Below are 19,716 nucleotides of genomic sequence, written 5' to 3'. Positions count from 1 at the left end.
TTCTTTTAAATTAATGTTACAGAAGTACAAAAGTGCTTAGCATAGATTTTTCTCAGCCATCCCAATCCACACCTAATGGAATCCGAGGCAGTATAAATTTCACCCCTGGGGGTGAGAGGGTAATTTAGATGCTGTATTCCTGTCAGACTGTCAGAGAAGGGCTGCCAACTTTGCCAATTGGGTGGCTGTTTTGTAATTGAGGTACAATAAATCTACGGCGAGTAATTTTCTTCTGGAAACTTGAATTGCCTCCTTAGCAGAATGATGAGAGTTAGATTTAAGCAGTGGGGTTAGAGGAGAGCTTTAGAAAAGATACCCAGGGGACTCTATTAATTGTGCTCTCGTTTTAAATGTAATATGGTTTTTATTCACAGGAAACTTCAGTAGTCAGTAGTAAATTTCCTACAGACACCAGCTTATGATTTAGAGGACTGAGAGGTGCTTTTGAGGTTTTATTCAGCAAGGCAGTGGAGAATGTTGTAAGACAGCTGCCATCTCCCCTCCTGCTTTATGTGTGGGAGGACTGACAGGCAGGGAGCTTGCTCATTTGGACAAACCTTGAGTAGGGCTCAGAATCCATAAGCTAAAAGTAGCAAGAAAATAATAATAGCAAGTTTTGATACAATGCACCCTGTGTGCCAGGCCCCACCCAAGCTCTCTGCATGAATGAGCTCCCTGTGTGGCCCAGGACCTGTGAGCTGGGCCCCACGGTGAAGGAGACACAGAGACGTGACACACACTGGATCATGTGCTCTGCTTGAGCACCTACTGTGTGCCAGGCACTGTTCTAGACTACAGTGAGACCTCAGTGCACGAGGCAGGCTATGTCCCCCAGTGCCTGACTCCTTGGAGCTTATATGCCGAGGGTGAGGATGCAGGACTATGGTTTAAAATGATACTTTGGGATAAAAGAATATTGCATATAACTTACAACTAGGGTGTTTAACCTGGTTGAGAAATTCTTGGGGAAGGAAATAAGCCATTAGTTGAATCTGATAAACCAAGTTAATTAAAATCTTTTCAGGCATACACTAGCCAAGAAGACCTATTTTCTTCTTTTAATTCCCTTTCACTATAGAAATGTAACGCTGAGCTCCCCGTGCCAAGACCAATTTGATTCATTTGCTCAATTACAAGTTAAAAGAAAGAACTTTCGTAACATATTAGCTGTCTGCTACTTTGGGGTAAAGACCGGCTGAATTGATGAACTTTGTGTAATGATCTGTTGCTATGGCAACGTGCTGCCCAGTGAGTGGAAGAGGGCATTTCATCATTACCTCAAGATAATGGTTGGAACAGCAATTGATGCAAATACAAAAGGTTTTTCTCTCTTGCTGCAGTACCTCTGGCTTCATGAGACAAACCCTAAAAATGGCTCTCGGATACAGTGTTGGGGGATCAGAGTCAAATGCACAATCAGAAATACAGTAATTTAGCTTGCCATGTTAGCAGCCCAGGGTCTGCACTGGCTCACCAGCCCTGTCACAGGTAACCCTTGTCAGAACTGCCACTTGCCCCTTTCACAGTTTTAATTTCTTGTACTGGATTTAGCACACAGAAAGCTGAATAACAAACCTTCAAAAATTTAACAAAAAATTCTTAAAACATAATGAATCTTAGAGAAGTGATAAAAGAAAAATAGTGTCAAGGGAACAGATTTAACTGACCTGTGCTTTGCAAAAACCCGTGCATCTTCTTGTCACATTTTCCTGAACTAGCCCTCTGTTTGTTTCTTTGTATGACTTTTTTTCTTATCTTACAAAACAAAAACATTATATATCGATCGATAGATAGATAGATAGATAGATAGATAGATAGATAGATAGATAGATAGATATACATACACATACACATGCACATATATGTTACACACACACCAGGGTGCCAAAAAAATGTATACACATTTTAAGAGATGTTATCTATGCTCAAGCGGTAGTTTGACATAATCAGAAGTATCTGGACGCTGATGGGAACCACTTTGAGTACCTCTTGTAATTGCAGAAGTCAAACATGACTTGTATTCATCTTTTGTTATCGGTATATATTGAGTATTACAATTTTAATACAGTTTTCCTTTCTTAAAATTTGTGTATACATTTTTTTTATTGCACCTTACAGGAAATACATATATTTTTCTGTGTTTTGGATGTGCTTCAGGATGCTATTCTTAGAAGAATTAATGTCTCTGCATCGTTTTTCATTTCTCAGGGTTCTCAAGGTCACTTGAATTGGAGTCACTATACTCATAAAGTATAATGACTTTCACTTTGTTATTTGTTTCATTGTTTAAGCTTTCATGAATTGCAGATGGCAATTCCAATTATATACAAGTTTGAAAAATCAAAAATTATTTTATACATAGCAGAAGTGAATGTTTTATTGAGCTGACCATGTTTCTGTTTCCTCCTTCTGTTTCTCCTTGCTTGCTTCCTTCCTGCCTTCCTTTCTTTCCTACAAAAGGATTTTTTCATAAACTCTTGAATTTTGGTGAACTAAAGTTCTACAGATCCTCCAAAAAGAAATTAATTATAATCCGCGACCTTTTCCTCAGACACTTGACAGGTCATTCTTGAGCACTCATTAGCTCTCTCTTCTTTTCCCCCAAAGATCACCATATGAATGACTGTATAATGTTTATCAAAATGCATCAATTTTCCACACTGTTACACGTCCACTATTATCTCCTGCTTCTTTTATAACCCAGGACCATCTGTATAAGACATTAAGTGAAATAAATGTCAATATGTGAAAAACACTAGTCTGTTAATGTGAATCTTATGTTGTAATCATACAAGGTAAAAAAAAAAAGAATTGAGACAAACATGTAATACTTTTGCATTAGAATTTGAGTTATAATATCTTAGGGAAAATAACCTGCAGTCTACTTTTGAGATTTCTTTGAACAAATTATCTGGATGACAAAATCCATTTTTCTGTTTCTTACTCTTGCCTTGGAGCCCTGTGCAAGTTTGCTCGGGCTGCCATAACAAAGATAACGAAACACCACAGACAAGGAGGATTCAACAACAGAAATTTATTTCTTACAGTTCTAGAGGCTGGAAGTCCAAGGTCAACTTGTGGGCAGGTTTAGTTTCTTCTGAGGCCTCTCTCCACTCTCAGATGCCTCTCTTCTCGATGCGTCCTCACATTTGGGTACACATGTCTCTTGTAATTCCCTCTTCTTGTAAGGACACCAGTCATATTGGACCAGGACCCATGCATGTGACCTCACTTGAACTCAAGTACCTCTTTGCAGGTTCCATCTCCAAATCCAGCACATTCTGAGGTCCTGGGGGTTAGGACTTCGACATATGGATTTGGGGGGGGGACACAGTTCAGCCCATAACAGTCCTTGTCTTCTTATAAAGCATATTTTCATACCAAATGAGATTATTATACTTAACCATCTTTATCAAGATGCAAAACAGAATCTTGTTAAAACAACTAAATCCATGTCAGTTAGTAAAATGAACATTGAAACTTAGAAAAATGGCAGCTGTTTTCCCCCAGAGTCAAACATAGGTTTCATTTTCAACCACTAATAACTGAATTCTGTACATTAGATGCTACATTATATGGAGCTTACATTGCATAGACATAGCAATAAGTGATTTTAGGGTCTTGTTTTAATTGTCAACTTTTTTGTTTGCACAAATCTTGTGTCACCTTAAACATTTTCAAAAATAGAACTGAAATAGAAAGTATTTTGTTTTTATCAGATTATTCTCTTATTTGCTTCCTGAGCTTATGGAAATGAAAGCCCCAGGCGTGATAGAAAAGTCAGATCGACCCTGGCTTGGCCCCACTTGTACATTAATTATCTGTGCTTTGAATTCTTTAAGATAAGCACCTGTCTATAAATCATGGCTTAATCTTTGCCTCAAATAACAGCTACTATTAAATACACTGTTTTATCAGCCCACCTGATCTTTGAGGAAATCCTCAGCCATACAATTACCGTCGCACATTGTGGGGACTGCATATTATCCTGCACATACTTTCAAAACAAAAACACCTGTGAAGATTTAGAAACCACCACTTGACGGATATGAAGAGGACCTAAATTCTGGCCCAGTGGTCTGATCTTTGTAACTCTACCTTTCAGGGCTTTGCGTTCCTCACCTGTAAAATTTAAAATATTGCTATAGGTCCCTTCCAACCCTAATGTCCTGTGACTGTTCAGAATTGCAGGTTAGAAAACAAAATGATCTTAGATGATTTGCATTGAGAGATGACCATACCAACGGTGTCACTCATTGTCCCCAAGAACTTACCTTGTTAGATTCATAAAATAGACTGAATTAGGAAAATGAGGCTGTTCTGTTGTCCTTTGTGTATATCCAGCTATCTACCTGTGCTTCTGCATGTTAGCTTAATTTGTGGATGACTATATCAGTTTTTATTCTTGTTTTGTATTAGCTTTACCATGATGCTTCAGGCTGTGGGTGATGAAAGCTCACATCCCTCCACCTTTCTGTTGGGGAGATCAGTCAGGGTCATTAGTTTTCTCAGCAAAGTGATACAGAAGCTACACTGCAACAGGAGGGGACTAGGTTATGTGTATTACGTGCCATTAGTCAGTCATCTCCGACTCCCGGTGACCCTGTGGATGAGTGACGTCCACCATGTCCTGTCCTCACCGCCCTGCTCGGCTCCTGCAGACTCCCACCCGTGTCTTCTCTGACGGCCTCAGTCCATCTGATATTTTCTTCCTCTCTCCTGCTGCCTGCTGTTTTTCCCAGCATTATTGTGTTTTCCAAAGAACCCCGCCTTCTCGTAATGTGCCTGAAGTAAGACCAAATAGGACCGCTGCAGTATTGTGATTTTTGTCTCCAGTGATGTTTCAGGCTGAATTTGCTCTGGGACCCACTTGTCTGTTCCTGGTGGCCCAGGGTACCCATAGAGCTCTCCTCCCACACCACGTTTCAAATGATTCCACTTTTTCTCTATCAGCCTTCTTTGCTGTCAGGACAGACTATGGAGAGACAGAATGGTTTCCTATGGTCAAAAGTGTCAGACAAAGGTGCATAGGTTCTGAAATGATCTGACAATAATTGCATTCACTCTCACAGGACATCTGTCACTTGCCTGTGGGCAGGTGAGGAGTTAGGGACCAGCATCCGATACCAGGGCTGCACTCACTAGCTGGGTTATCGGGAGCCCTCAGTTAACTTTTGAAGACCTGCAGCCTCTTACCTGCAATAGAAAGCCCAGGGCAGGGAGTGCCAAATATTTGTGGAGGAAGAGCATTTCTTCAGAGGAAATCATATGGCAACGTGCAATGTGAAATGCAGTCCAATGAAGCTGGTCATGTTGTGGGTTGTGTTTGTCTGCTTTGGGGGGGGTCCCGTGGGCACCTGGCTCTCCAGGGCTGCACTGAGACACCTCTGCATATCTCCAAGCTGTCCAATCCCATGGCCACAACGTCATGTGGCTACTGGACCCTGGAATGTGGCTAGTCTGAATTAAACCCAGATTTCAAAGGTGAGAGAGGAGCTGGAGATTATGAGGTTTCAGGCCAGGTGCAGCCCGTGGATAACTCAGTACTGGTACCAGGTGGCACCTCATGCAGAGGGTCCCCAGGCAGGAGAGGGGTGTGGTCACAGACTCAGTGAGGAGAGTAGAGGGAGTATTCTGGGGACATCCCGGTGAGAGAGGTGTTCTACTAGGGTAACTGTGGGCACAGAGCGAGAATAATGTGCAGGCTGAAGAAGAAAAGGCTTCCAGGAAACAGAGCTTCCTGCAAGGCTGTGGGGGAGGTGAATTCCAGATGTGCTGGCCCTGGTGCCAAGGGGCGGGGGAGCTTCAGGAGGCTGCCCATGTGACCAGATGCTTCATGTGTGAAGGACCCAGCTGAGGCATAGGTGGCAAGTCTACAAGGAGTACCCTTCTCTGAAATGCTAAGCCCTGCAGTGTTGTTGGAACCCAGTCAGCTGGAAAAGCAGATGCAGATGTGCAGAAAACATGCTGAAAAGTTATGATCAATGATAGTTATTTCTTTTGAATCAAATTATTAAAGATCTTTCAAAATGTGGGGCTTTTATCTGCGATTGCTTAAAAATTTGAAATGCCTGGGAGCCTATTGACGTTCGAACTATTATTTGGGCAGGTTCCTCACGTAACAATCCATCAAAAAGAAATAATCAACAGCAAGGAGTCTTTGTCACACTGTTGAGTAGGATTTAGTTCCGTAACCATGGTTCCCATGCAAACAGTGTAACAATAGATAGGCAGTGAAGATTCTCCAGCTGGGCTCCCATCTCCTTGGCACCCCGCCCCACCCCCACCCTGCACTGCTATAAAATGTTTCACCCCAGAAGTCTCTTACTTAAGCTCTCATAGGTGCCTTTGTGGGTGGTGGCGGTCCCTTTCTATCCTCTGGCTCAGACAATGTCTCTTGTTGTCATAATGTCCCAAAGGGCAGCCAAAAGCTCTGGCCTGTCACTCCTTCTGAAGTGACAGTCTGTCACCTCCATCTGCTGGTGAGGACCTCCTGTTAGGGTATTGTGGCTGAGACATCTGCGCTAAAGTCACCTTCCCCGAAACTTCCATCTTGTGACCCGTCATTACGTTGGTGCTGTGTGTTTATTGATGCTTTGCGCTATGCCGGGCAGGTAGAGCCAGAAATCTCTGAAGCTGGATTTCCCACCAGCTGGGCACTGTGGTCTCCAAGTTAAAATAAAGTTGACTTACACAGTAAACTCATACAACTTTTCTTGCACACGTAAGTCTATGAAATGTGCATTTGTTAAAATGTCTGCTGCCCTGATCCCAGGCTGCTCCCCAATCTCTCGTGCTCACACACAGCTCCAGGTACCACATTTTTAAACATTGCACCATCCGCATAATTCTGTTTATGCTTGAACTTTCTCAAAAGTAACATGTTTAACCAGCTAGCGTAAAATAAAAGTAAGCAATGGTTTACTAATACTGCATACATTATTACACAGTCAGTTCATGATAAATACATGTTCACTGGAGATGTTTCAGATATATATATATATATATATATATATATATATTTTAATAAATCGAGGATAATATGTGTCTGTATATGTATCTTTAAATGTCTTCAGACTCTGAGGACTTTCACAGAAACAGAAAACTGAGAAGAAGTTTCTGTCCAGAGTCTTCTGAGATTAATGGTTGATGGGCAGCCAGACAGCCTAAGGTTCATAACTTACTTCTGGCTTTAGATAACACTTCACCCTCATTTCTGTGTTTGCAGAATGAGAGCTAGAATGTTGGGAACTCAGGACCCCCAGGGGTTTTATTCAGTCAGTGCCTTTGGGATGGTTTGTGTAACTGATGACGGCTCTGAGACGTGTCTCTCGGCTGGGTTTCAGGCCCAGGATGTGTGGGCTGCCAGCAGGGGCCTTGCCACAGTACACGGGGACAGCAGAGCTTCAAATCTGTGTCTGACCCATGGCACAGACCATGCCAGGCCCCTCCCTGGCTGAAAGGACTCTTCTTTCGTGCCCTCACAGCCCATCTGGGACATCTACCTGGTTCAGGAGACACTCATGCTCGGGCATTGCTTCTAGCCAAGGTTATAAAAAAGTGAACAGAAACACGCAGTGAGCAGAAAACCTGGAGATGGGAGGAGACCAGGTCAGGAAGGGATGTTTACATGAAAGAAGAACTTGGAGAGTTGAAACCAAGGAAAGCGTCCCCAGGCAGAACATCAGAGAGAAGGAAGAAGGAGGTGATCTAGACAGGGGAGGAAGAGAGACCAAGGAGGATATATTTCCCGGGCAGGAAGGAAAGAGTGCAGCATCTTGGCAGTTGCCTGAGGCCTGGGGTCTGCCCTGCTGGCATGGCAGTGTCAGCCCCTCTCTCTGACACTAGGAACCCCAGACTGTCTCTTGTGAGTTCCTCTCACCTGATGTTCCCCACAGGAAGGTACAAAGCTGCTCCTTCGAGCCACAGGAAGCTCAGCTGAGCTCTGGCCTCCAGACTTGCAGCAGGACGAGGCTTGGTAGTTCTCTTCCAACTGCACCTTAGCTCTGCTGACAGCTGTGAACAGGACTGGCGCCTGGGTCCAGCTCTGCCAATTGAACAGGTTTGGGGTGGGGCCCAGGCGTCAGCATTTGTAAAGGCTCCTCAGAAGATTCTCTCTGCAGCCAGGCTGGAGAACCATGGGTGCCTTGTGGCTCCCTCTGACCTTGTTTCTCTCCTTTCCCGCTGCCTTTGCAGATTACGGCACCATTAAGAAAGTGCGGGCACCGCTGACTGAGACCGCAGGCAGCTGTTTGCTGGAAGAGGTGGAGCTCTTCCCCGAGAGGCGGGGGGAGCCCATCAGGAGCCTGCAAATTCTTCACAGCCAGAGCGTCCTGTTCGTGGGCCTGCGGGAACACGTGGCCAAGATCCTGCTGAAAAGGTGCCATTTCCACCGCACGCGCAGGTAGGTCTGTTTCGGGATCCATCCTGGGCACTGGTGCCCCTTATAGATATGCCACCAGAGAGTGGGCACAGGAGCTGGAAGTCACTGAGGTTGGATGACAGCGACCATGACGGTGTGAGTCCCGCATCCCAGGATGCGGAGTTTTGATGCAAACTGATTTCCTGTGATGAGAATAACCCAGCAGAATCCATGGAGAAGGAGCCATGTTATAAACTCTGTGAGCAGCTGTCGGGGTCACAGGAAATTACTCAGTGCATTATGACGCTCGGCGGTAACACTGATAGTTGGTGTTCCTGCGTTAATCTGGCAAATGACTTTTGTTCATTTGTGTGGTGTATGTGTGTGTCTGTGCATAAATTTGGATATATATCAGACAGAGAATGATGTGAAGTGTGCATAACCTTAGCACAAAGCTGATCCCCCCCAGAAGAAGCAACGGGTCACCCCGTTTCTGGGCAGTCCTCGCGCTGCTGTCCTGCATCACACAGACCACAGGAGGAGGAAAAGTGAAGGGGATTCTTGCAGACACAAGGGAAGCCGAGTGCCCTCACACCTTTTCTCACCACCCAGGCTAGTCTGCGCCTTTGCCCTGGGGTGTCGACTATTGACCACAATGGTGTTTGAAGCTCAGTTTGGCAAAACGCAGGCCCAGGTGCTTGGGAAACTGAAAGATTCTGTATTCGCCACACACATTAATGTTGGGGTGTTGCATACTCGTACATGGCCTGGTCCCCGAAGATTGCCCCTGGGGAATGCACAATCTCCAATGTTCTTGTGTGTCAGTGCTCTTACTGACTCCATTCCCCAGTGCAGTGCATCAGTGCAGATTCGGTGTAGAAATGGATGCTTGGATATATTGCCCACAAACACCATACACAGATCACTGTTTCTCAGACAACGCAGCCCAAAGGCTCTAGCTTTGGGCTCTGAGGCTGAGGGTCACATTTCAGACCTGCGTGTGCTGTTTCTTACCCTGGAAACAGAAGTATTGGAAACCTCACTTTCTCATCTAACACATGTGAGTTGCAGTAGGATCAAAAGAACTCTGTAAAATGGGTAATCTTATGCAGAAGGAAAGTTTTGTGGATAATAAAAATTATTACAATATCCCTTTCTGGATGATTCTAGAAAATGAAGTCTATACTATCAGGCCTCCTTTGCTATCAGAGTGTTAAGAAGTAACATTAGGGACCCCCAGCTAATAAATGCTATTGTGAGCATTTATACCAAGGAGTGATATTTATGAACAGCTATCTTTTATAGAGTAGCTCCTTTTATCCTAACTTTAACCAATGGCTGCTTAAAATTTGTCCCTATTTGTGTTCCCTGCAGGACTAACTTAGGGCAGGAATCATTCTGCCCAGTGGGTGACAGGGAGGGTTGGGGTCTTGCCAACAGGCCCATCACAATTGAGAATACAATTAGAAGGGCACCAGTCTTATAACTCCATCCCAGTGACAGCTTTGGGGGTGTGACACAGGCTAACGTGCAGGAAGACACAGGTACATGTCAGGTGCTTCTAGTGACAGAATGAGCGTTGGTGGCTTGCCAAGCATGAGAACATCCGTCCTTTCATGGTGCTTTCCTCCCCTAAACCGGGGTTACAGGAGCTCAGCAACTTGGAGATTAGGAAGCTAAGTTTTGCATCAGATCAGAGAAGCCAAGTGTCATCGTGCCCACTCTTGCCTCTTCTACAGCTGCATGTCAACCCCGGTCATGAATCCACAGGAGCCTGCTGCCATCAGGCACAGCGGCAGAGAGGAGCTCACAGTCTCTTCTTTCTGTCAGGGAGAAGAAGGCCACTTGTCTGTCCGCATCAGGCTCCTGCAGGGAGGAGATTTGACAGTTACACCCAGAGCTGAATCTCCTTGCTGTTTACTTGTTCACTCGCTCAGAGGGAAGCAGCGAGAGATTATACCTTCACTGTAAACCGCTAGATGGTGGCTTCTGTGTGCCTACACTCAGCTGGGGTAGTGGTATTTTACCTTTAAATATTCCAGTTGAGAAAAGAAATTCTAAAGATTTAATTCAAGAGTTTCACTGGATTCTTTCTGATATGTTTCTCGACCATCCTCTTTCTACAGAAAGACAGAAAACCCACCTTAGTTAAACTTAACTGGAGAAAATAATCCATTTTTAAGAAACAAATATCTACATGACCAGATTTTTTGTTTTTTGGAAGAATTATGGGGAAACAGTATATTTTTTTCTTTGACAAATACGATTTTAACTTTTCAGAAATATGCTTAAAGAAGTACAATGAATAGAAACAGAATAACAATTGAGTAACAAGTGGTTACCAATGTCTTCGTTAAATATATTTTTTATACTAGAATGTAAGTAATTTTGTTTCTAGTAAATCAGTTTTATGAATGAATTGAAGTGGTTAAGAAGAGAAATAGAACTTAACTAAGTTACCTGTCTCTTTCCAAGTCATATTCACATTAGTCATTTTTTTAATGTTTTTCGAAGGCAACACACAGTTGGATATCTATTAATATGTTTATAAGTGATAATAATTGATACCATTTCACAAGTTTCTTTTATGTATCTTGCAGTGTGCTAGATTTTATCACCACTTAATCATATACCCTGAGAGTAAAGTCACCTAACATCTCCATTTTTCAAATGGTGGTTTAGACTTTTGGTGACCTGGCCAAGTCCACATAGCTCAAGTGCCATGAAGCCCAGGTTCAGAGCTGGGACTTTCTGCCACCAAGGCCCAGGGTTTATCTGGTTCTCTGCGCTGCCCCTGGTACAGTGAGGATATCACGTTCGTGGTACAATGAGGACATCATGCTCGTGGTCAGATTTTACAGGGACGACCTGTTTGATGGCGCTTTGCATGTGTGTTACTGAGAGCCTGAGCTGGTTAGAACCAGGACAGGCCGAATGCAAGTCTACTGGCAACCGGTTGAGGCTTCTTCCCATTAGTTTCTTCTTGACTGTGCTCGATCCAGCTGACCAGAAGGAGCTCTTCTAGAACGAGTCTCCATTCCGCACTTGTTCTAGATTCAGGAGCCTCAGAGGAGGCCGAAACCCCGCATTCCCACCCCGTCTGTGCATGCGCGCCTTGTAACGTGGAACAAACAAGCAGCATCATGCTTTAACCCCACGCAGCTGTCCTCAGAAAGTTATTTTGAGAGAACATTTTAAAAATACAGTTTAGTCAAGTTTGACCTCAAAAAATAATAAAAGTTTTCGTTTTAGCTTTTTTTTTTTTTTTTTTTTTTTGGCAAAACCACTTAATAAAGAGCCTGGGGAATTATGTAAACAATCCAGCTCATCAGAATGGGTGGCTCCCTCTGGGGGTGTGGAGAGCAAGAGGACCTTTTCCTTCTCTTGTGTCCCGTTGTACTCGAGGACTTACTACACATACATGTACTGGTTTCATAAAGTGATTTAACATTTACTGAATTTAGAGGAACGTGGGGATCAGGACAGGCCAGGATATGGGTACAGCATATGACAATGGGAGGTACGTAACCTGATGCCACCCTGTGGGCACCCCCCCACCATCTGCACCTGGTGCAATTTGGGGTTCCTCCATAGCAGCGTGAGGTCTTTAAAGTGGGAAAAATCTTCCTGGGGATGCACAGGATGGAGCAGCTAAGAACCTCTGCCTGCATCCCGCCTGGTGGAAAAACCAAGGTAAACTCGTAACCTGTACTCGCAGAAAAATGGCCTCTGGCAGGGACTTGGAAGAGTCCCCCTTTCACTGCCTCAGGGAGGAAAGAATGGTCCCAGGACTTGGGCTGTAATAGTCGTGTCCAAAAATCAGACTGTATTCCCTCTCCTCTCTGCCTGGGGAAATACTGCAGACTTCCAACTGGTGTGACAGGCGGCAGCTCCTAGAATTTACGGAAAGGGGGAGTGATGGTGGGAGTGTTTTGACACAGACTCTTAAGTCATCTTAAGGATTGTGTGTTAATTAGATCAGTGGGTGGGTAAGCTGTCTCTGTAAAGAACCGGGCAGAAGACATGTGGACCTCATGGGCGGTATGGCTTGGGCTGCGACAACGCAACCGACCTCATAGCCTGGAAGCAGCCGCAGATCAGAAGGACCAGGCGTGCTTGTGTGCCGGTCAGGCTCATAGAATCATCGCACCGAACAGCACAAGTCACTTTTGGATCCAGACAGTTTATTACTTTCATAGACAACAAAAGCAGGAGCAGAAGAGGTGTCAGCTACCCGTGGGCCTTTTCCCGCAGGACAACACCAAAAGAAAAGGGGCCAGGTGACAATGCAGCACGAGAACCGGTGTGCCAGGTTGCTCAGGAACCAACTGGTGCCGCAGCTTAGGGCCACAGCCTGCAGCTGTGGGGCAGGTGGGGCAGGCGGGGCTGAAACGCTGGTACCCAGAGGCAAGGGAAAGTCTCATGACAGCCTCCCTGGAACAGAGGCAGGTGGCAGGGAGGCAGCCTTGCACACACAGCTCCTCATCTTACCCCATGTGCCAGGATCCAGGAGGATCCCAGGGCATTCTGCCAAAACTTAGGTCAGCTGTGGTTGAGCCTTGCCCTATGCGGGGACATGAAAAGCGGGGACAGAGTGCCAGGGCACAGCATTCCCGTACACGGTGTAAAACTTCAGGTGGCAGGCTGTCACTTGCTGACTCCTAAATGAGAATATCATCATCTATGTCTTTTGAATGAGTGCATGTGTCTTAAGACATGATATACATTGATTTATAAAATTAGGGGTTATGTTACATAAATTAATTATGAAATTACCTAAATTAACTTATGCCCTAATATTTTCTGAATAGCATGGTATTTTCTACCCTTCAGACACTTAACTCATATAGTCTTTAGTTTTTTATTTGACACCCACCACGGTTATGATAAACCTGTCAGACTGTAGAGTGAACATTGTGTAGATAAGGGATGGATCTGAATCAGAGAGAGAGTATCCAAAGACCCATCCGTTATAGAACAGAAATGAATTCTGCCTACCGCATGCCAGGGCAGGTTCAATCAGCCTCCAGCGGCAGAGCTCAGGAAGGCTGGCCACTGTCTGCCTTTCCAGTTTCATTGCCGCCTCCTACATGTGCCTGGCCTCAGACAGGCCAAGTAAATATTTATCAAATTAATACATGGAGAGTCTGCCTCTTCCCTCTCTGCTATCTTACTTTAAAACCTAAAAAGAAAACCTAAATTGTTGTGAAACAGTTAAACTCTCTTTACAGAGAAGTGTAGTGATATAAAGCGTTAGCCAAGGGATTGAAAACCCTTGGGGCTTAGCTGTTTGTTTTGTTTTATTTTTTTCTTTATATATAAACTAATTGGGGAGAAAAGCACAGCTGAGAACTGGAAGAATCATAGCCTACATATAAAACAGAAGAACATGCCTTTTACATTTTGCTTTCTAAAACTGGAGGGAAAGATGAAACCAGTGAGGAAAATACAAGCGCTCTATTTGTGAATGGGTATCTTGTCACAGTGTCATTTAGTTAAAAAAATCAACACCGCATTCAGAAAATTAGTATGGAAATTAGGGCATTTGTTCCTTGAAAGGGCAAAGTTTTCAAAGGTGGAGCTAATTAGTTGGCACCTTTATTAATTAAATGTTCTCTGAAGACAGCATTTATCTGATGAGAGAAAGACACAACTTACAGGGAGACATTGTAGGATCCCCACAGGCCCGACACCAGGACAACTTTAGCCATTCGATAGTGAATCACATAAATAATCAGAAAGCCGTTTTGACAAGTACCCAGTTTGCAAACTAAATATTCTCCCTTCGAAGGAATTTCATATTTTCCACATCTCAGTGTCTTGAATCTTTGTTTGTGTTGGCTTCAGCGTCGTCTCTAAAGGCTGCGCATTTTCCTTAGTTAATTCATTTCTAGTACATTTATTGAGCTTCACATATGCCAAGCGCCCAGACAGGCCCTGAGTGGAAGATGACGGATGAGGCAGTGCTGGCCCTGTCTTCATGGGGCTCAGAGTCTAATGAGAAATTCTGGCATAAATAAAATCTCCTGAATATCTATTGTGGATTCGAGCCAAAGAGGCTTAGAATAGCCGTAGACTTTGTCCCCAAATCGATTTGTCATTGCAGCCCGATCCTGGGCCACAGTAGGACGTAAGCCCCCAACCGCACATCCCTGTCCACTTACTTATGAAGTTACAGCTGAACCACAACCAGTGTTCCAGTGTTAAGTTTCCAACAGTAAAGTAATTAATCACCGAGTTTTGACATCCTTATTCAATGGATTATTCACCCAGTGGGTTATTCTGAAGCCATCAGACGATGGGTATGAACATACGTGTGACATGATAGACGCTGAAAAAAGGAAGCCATTCTGTGTATGTCATCATTGCAACTACTGAAAAACATAGAGGGCGGCAAAGACAAAGTACATTCACCAACATGCTAATTACGCATGACTGTGAAGAGCACATTGTAAGAGGGGCTTCAGGGGGGTTGGGCTGGAACATGGCGTCTTCCAGCAAAGTCACACATTAACACCCCAGGTCCTGGGCAGAGTGGACAAGAAACAGACAAAATGTGCAGAAGGCGAAACATGAATATGCGTGAACCTGACTAGTAACTTAAGAAACAGATGTCATTTTTCCGTAATAATCAAGGAGAAATGGTGTCGTGGAGCCTGAAGCTTATACCATTTGGAAGGGGTTCTCACTAAGGACAAGAATAGGAAATTATAAATACGCAATGACCAGGGCCAATTGCACAGCCTTAAAGGGCCTTGTGAAATAAAGAACTAAAAATTTCAGGGAGTAAAAGCTTCTTTCACTCCATGGTAAGTCCACCTTTGGTGGTGATATAAACATAGTTTGACTGATGTAGACCATAAAAGCAAAGAAAATAAATACATGAGTGCCGCCTGTAGAGATGCCATCGGATGCCCCTGCCTTTTCCAGGGCTCAATTTCTTCCCCTACAAACATGGTACGAGTACATTTTTTTTCTTTTCTTCTTTGGCCAAATATTTTCATGTAACTGTGTGATTGTTACAATGGAGACTCCTTTTCTAAGAACAAGAAAGTGCACTAAAGACATTCCATAGGTCAAACCCAGTAGTATAGGTGTTAGCTTTCCTTAGCTATTACATTAGCCAGCCAGCAGTTTGGGGTTCAGTTTTTTGTTCAGTTTCCTAAAAGAGCGTGTTTCTGTTCCCTAAATGGCCATCTGGGTTCCAAACGGTCAATCAGATAAAGTTTGAAAATCAGTATAATTACCCACCTTTTGTAATTCAGTGGAGAAACACAACCATGGAGCCCACGACACGAAGCTTCATTATTTAATGTCTACTTCTCAGGCCTCCCGCTGTTGAGTTCCCAAATTTAAAACTATGTGAAGAACTCCACGGGAAAGCTTGGGCTGCAGCCATCGTCAGCCCCAGGTCCTTGTACTGAGTTATCCTGAGCAGTAGTACTTGACTTTTATACACGGAGCTTCCCCTAAGATTTTATTTGCAGCACAGTCCAATGAATTAATAAGTTTTAGGGAAATAACCATTGCCATGTGTCTGCAAAATAGCTTGCCTATGGAAAAGTCATGAGCTTTGGGTTCACCTGGATCCTGGATTAGCCTTTTGCTGGGTGTGCAGTTTTGAGCAAGGTATTCAGTACGTTACTGGGGACAAAACGACAGAGACTAAGTAGTGGGTCTGGCAATTATTAAGAAGTCAGTGCAAGATGGTCCCTTTCCTTTCCTGCCTGCGTGTTATAGTCAGTTCATGTAGGTCCTACTCGGCCAGCACGGCTAGTGAATGGTCATCATTTAGTCTCGGCAGTCTTTTGGAGGCATGGTTTCAGAATTTTCCTTTGTTCTACTTGGAAGTCAAAATCAAACACAAAAGAAATAGGAAAATAAAGGAAAAGAAATCAAAATGCTCTTGTATGTGTGCTTTGCCTTCTTTACCCAGATGAATTTCATACTTGAAAGCAAACTGGCCTGATAAGAAATTGCTTTTCTGCCTTTAAACAACTTTACGTTGTCTGAGAGGTAAGGAGCCCATAGGGCTGTTTCCACTCCCGCGTTAAATTGTTTGACTGACTCTGGTCTGTCTGGGCAAGTGCATTTTTTGGCAGTTTGTGAGACTCTACCATGACCACATTCTCTGTGCAGTTGAGTGATCTCAACATGACCCCATCCAATGGGCAGGAGCGTGTCTCAGTGGATGTTCAGTAACCTCCTGTCTCTAGTAAACATGTATCTATCCATCTGTACAAGAGATTCAGGCACTGATGGAGGTGGGGCAGGGCCAGGTGTGAGATCCAACGCGCACCTTTGCTGCCCTCAGCAGGTTGGGGAGGGCATCAGAGACCCCCAACTCAAGGTAGATACCACCCACGCCATACGTGTGCTGCTCAGATGGGTGGCGGTTCTTCCCTCGGGATGGTCTGTGCTGGTACCAGGATCCCTGGGCCTCTCAGCCTTATCTACTCAGTCACGGGCCAATTGTTAAGTTGGGTGAATTAGGAGTCAGAATAATATAAATTTGTTCTCTGGATATACTGTCCTTTAAGTTTTTGTGTAAAAATTAAGACATATTACTTGACGTCTTGTGTAGTCTTCAGATATAACTGTTGACCCTTCAAACTCTGCTGTGAATTCTGATTCTTCCCATTAAATCTTTCACAGAAGGGTTTCCCGTGAAGAAACACGAGATGGACAAAGATGTAATTGTGTCTTTACTTTTTCCTTGATTGGTGGGGAGGAGAGGAGACTGGGAGAGGGGACTTTGGAGATACCTGTAATTACCTGTATTTTATAGAACAGAGAACACAGACCACCCAAAGTGTGAGCTTTTCTCTGAAGGAAGTGGCCCGTGATTCTTTTCTTTCCCTCTTGGGCACGTGACACAGCCTTTCCTGGTCATCACTCCAACATCCCTGAGCTGCGAAGACTCCTGTTGGGCACTGATGCTCTCTATGCCCCTTTGTCCTGGTTTTGGTCCCTGCACGCAAAACTGGCCGTAGCTGAGGCTGCCTTCCTTGGAGAACTTCATCCTGGGGGCAGACTTGGCCTTTCCAGAAAGACTATGTTTGTTCTAGAGAAAAGTTCAGGATGATTGAGGCCCATGGGAAGGTCAAGATAAACAATCCCAGATTCTGTGCGTGATGAGTGGGTGAAGCGGGGCTTTCAAATAAATACTGATCCTTGACATCTGCTTTGCACAGTATTTGGAGGAGCTTTAAAGTCTGCAGCACTTACAAGGAAACCCTAAGTCTTAACAGGGCTCGAGGACTCAGCGGTTCTTCTCCTCAAGCTTCAACCAAAGCCCGGCCTCCATTTTATTCGGTTCTTCATACTGAGTTCTCTCCCCCTTGAGCACCCTCCCAAGCTGATCTCGCTGACAGAATGTTCTCGTTTTCTGATATAGAGCCAATAGCTGGCTCCTAATCATCTCATTGGTCCTAGTTTAAATGCCACTCCCCACGTATTCCCTGACTTCAGATCCGCCCATCTCAGTGGTGGTTCCCCCTTTTGGTTTATCCTTGGCAACTCTTTGTTGCTGTTTATTGGTATAATTGCCTAATGTTTCTTCCCTTTTCTAAAAGGAAAGTTCTTTGGGTTCAGTGACTGTGTCTGTTTTGTTCACTCCAGTACATCCACCACCTTCAGAGTCTGCTTCATTCATGACAAATGCTTTTTTTAAATGTGTGCCGAATGAATTGATGATGGAAACACTTTAACGTCCCATGCTTAATGAATGCATTTTGTTAATATGGCAAAAATTCTTAATATCAAAAATAAACTGGTATAATGACAATTACTGTGACAGAAACAAGCCAGATAAAGTTATCCACACTTAGACAATGTCATGTGCGAGGGGATCGTATTCGGTAATTAGCTCCCAATTTCCAGAAATACAGTGAAAAGATTTTAATGAATATACCTATTTTTCCCATTACTCAAATCAGCAAGTAGCATAAAGGCCAACTTTAAAATGTCAAGGAAGAGTTAGACCAATATTAATCATATTCCCGTAAAGAGGGAAGTAGTTTCTCCTGCTTCTAGAATGGAGGCCGGCCTCTAAATGTGCATTTAGGTCGACAGCATACTCAGAATAAGTGTGTTTTCAAATTTAACCTTCAGATTCTGACCAATATGTTTTCTAAATTAAGATATTTTCAAATATCAGGGCAATATGTCAAGTGAGAATAACCTAAGGTTATTAACAAAAATAAGGGGAAAACTATTTTAAAAGGTTCATCATACAAAGAAAAACATTTTCAAAGTGGAATAAAGAATAGCCATTTCATGGTGGCTGCGTTACCAGGAAGTCTGTGATTTTACACATGGTCTCTTTAAAAAAAGCACCTTCCAAAAATAATAAGTTGTGATGACTTGTTTTCCTTAAAGTGTGATTTAGAATAAAGGTAAAGCTCATCAGAATTTTGCCTGTGGTATGAAATATTTTAAGTGTGGAAAACATATTTATATATAAATGGTGTTTTTAATGAATGGGCATTTGTGTTTGTAGAGAAGTTTTAATATTTTAAGGGGTAAGTGGAATGTTAAGACCTGCAGAACCATCAGCATTATCAGGAGAAAGAGATGTTTTTACAAGCAGCTTTTCATTTAAAACGGCTTAAAATATCCCATGTAACGCTGTGGCATTGTTTGAGTTCTCCAGGTTGCTTTGCAAGGGGAAGCCTGGGGCAAAGTTAGTGAATTGGAGGAATTTTCCCCTTTTTGCAATTTTAATTTAGTCTAATGTTACTTTAATAAGAACCATGAACAGGAATTCAGGCCTTTTGAATAATTTCTCTACATGTAGCCTTGCCCTGTTGCCCACCAACGTGAAAATGGGATCAGACACAGAGAATTGTTGTGTGTGCTGTATACTGTGACATTCAGTCAATCAGGCTCCAGTTAGACTGGGACCCTGGGTCAGAACTGGCTGTCACAGCCCGGTGAGGTGGCAGCAGCAAGCAGAAGGGTTCTTGGCTCTCACACTTTGCCCAGAAGATCTGTCAGGTCACAGTTGAAGGAAGCTTCGTCTGGATATCTTCCTACAGAGCACTGTCTGCACAGGTAAAGTTACACCGGAGACTTACCTGACTGTGGGCCTAGTCACATTATGTGAAATTTTAGGTCATAGACATAAAAATGTTCACTTTCCCTGGTCGCACACGGTTATTACTTTGTTCTCACCCTTCTTAGCCCCTGAAGAAAAAAAAAATTGTTACTCAATCAGTTATGTTTCTTAAAATGACGAGTTCTTAAAATTGAAAAAAAATTGGCACGTGTTTCATATACAGGTGAAATTCCATTCAACGCAACTGATCCCTGGAATGACTTTTTATTTAAAAGAGTAAATTGTTAGAAATGAT

General features: G+C 43.6%; 1 protein-coding gene across 3 annotated transcripts in view; it reads left to right on the top strand.

Annotated features, from left to right (window-relative positions):
• Positions 1-19,716, top strand: part of SEMA5A (semaphorin 5A) — a 430,801-nt gene that overhangs the window by 331,293 nt on the left and 79,792 nt on the right. For all 3 annotated transcript variants that reach the window (XR_004423500.1, XM_033110202.1, XM_033110203.1), the window contains one exon: positions 8,197-8,404. Coding sequence is in view for 2 of the 3 variants with exons in the window: in XM_033110202.1 (XP_032966093.1) it covers positions 8,197-8,404 (208 nt within the window). In the remaining variant the exon portion in view is untranslated. The remainder of the gene's footprint in view (positions 1-8,196; positions 8,405-19,716) is intronic.

The sequence above is a fragment of the Rhinolophus ferrumequinum genome, chromosome 7 (genome assembly GCF_004115265.2).
Source record: "Rhinolophus ferrumequinum isolate MPI-CBG mRhiFer1 chromosome 7, mRhiFer1_v1.p, whole genome shotgun sequence".
Classification (NCBI taxonomy): domain Eukaryota; kingdom Metazoa; phylum Chordata; class Mammalia; order Chiroptera; family Rhinolophidae; genus Rhinolophus; species Rhinolophus ferrumequinum.
Note: the sequence above shows the minus strand (reverse complement) of the source record. Positions and strands in the feature narration are given on the sequence as shown.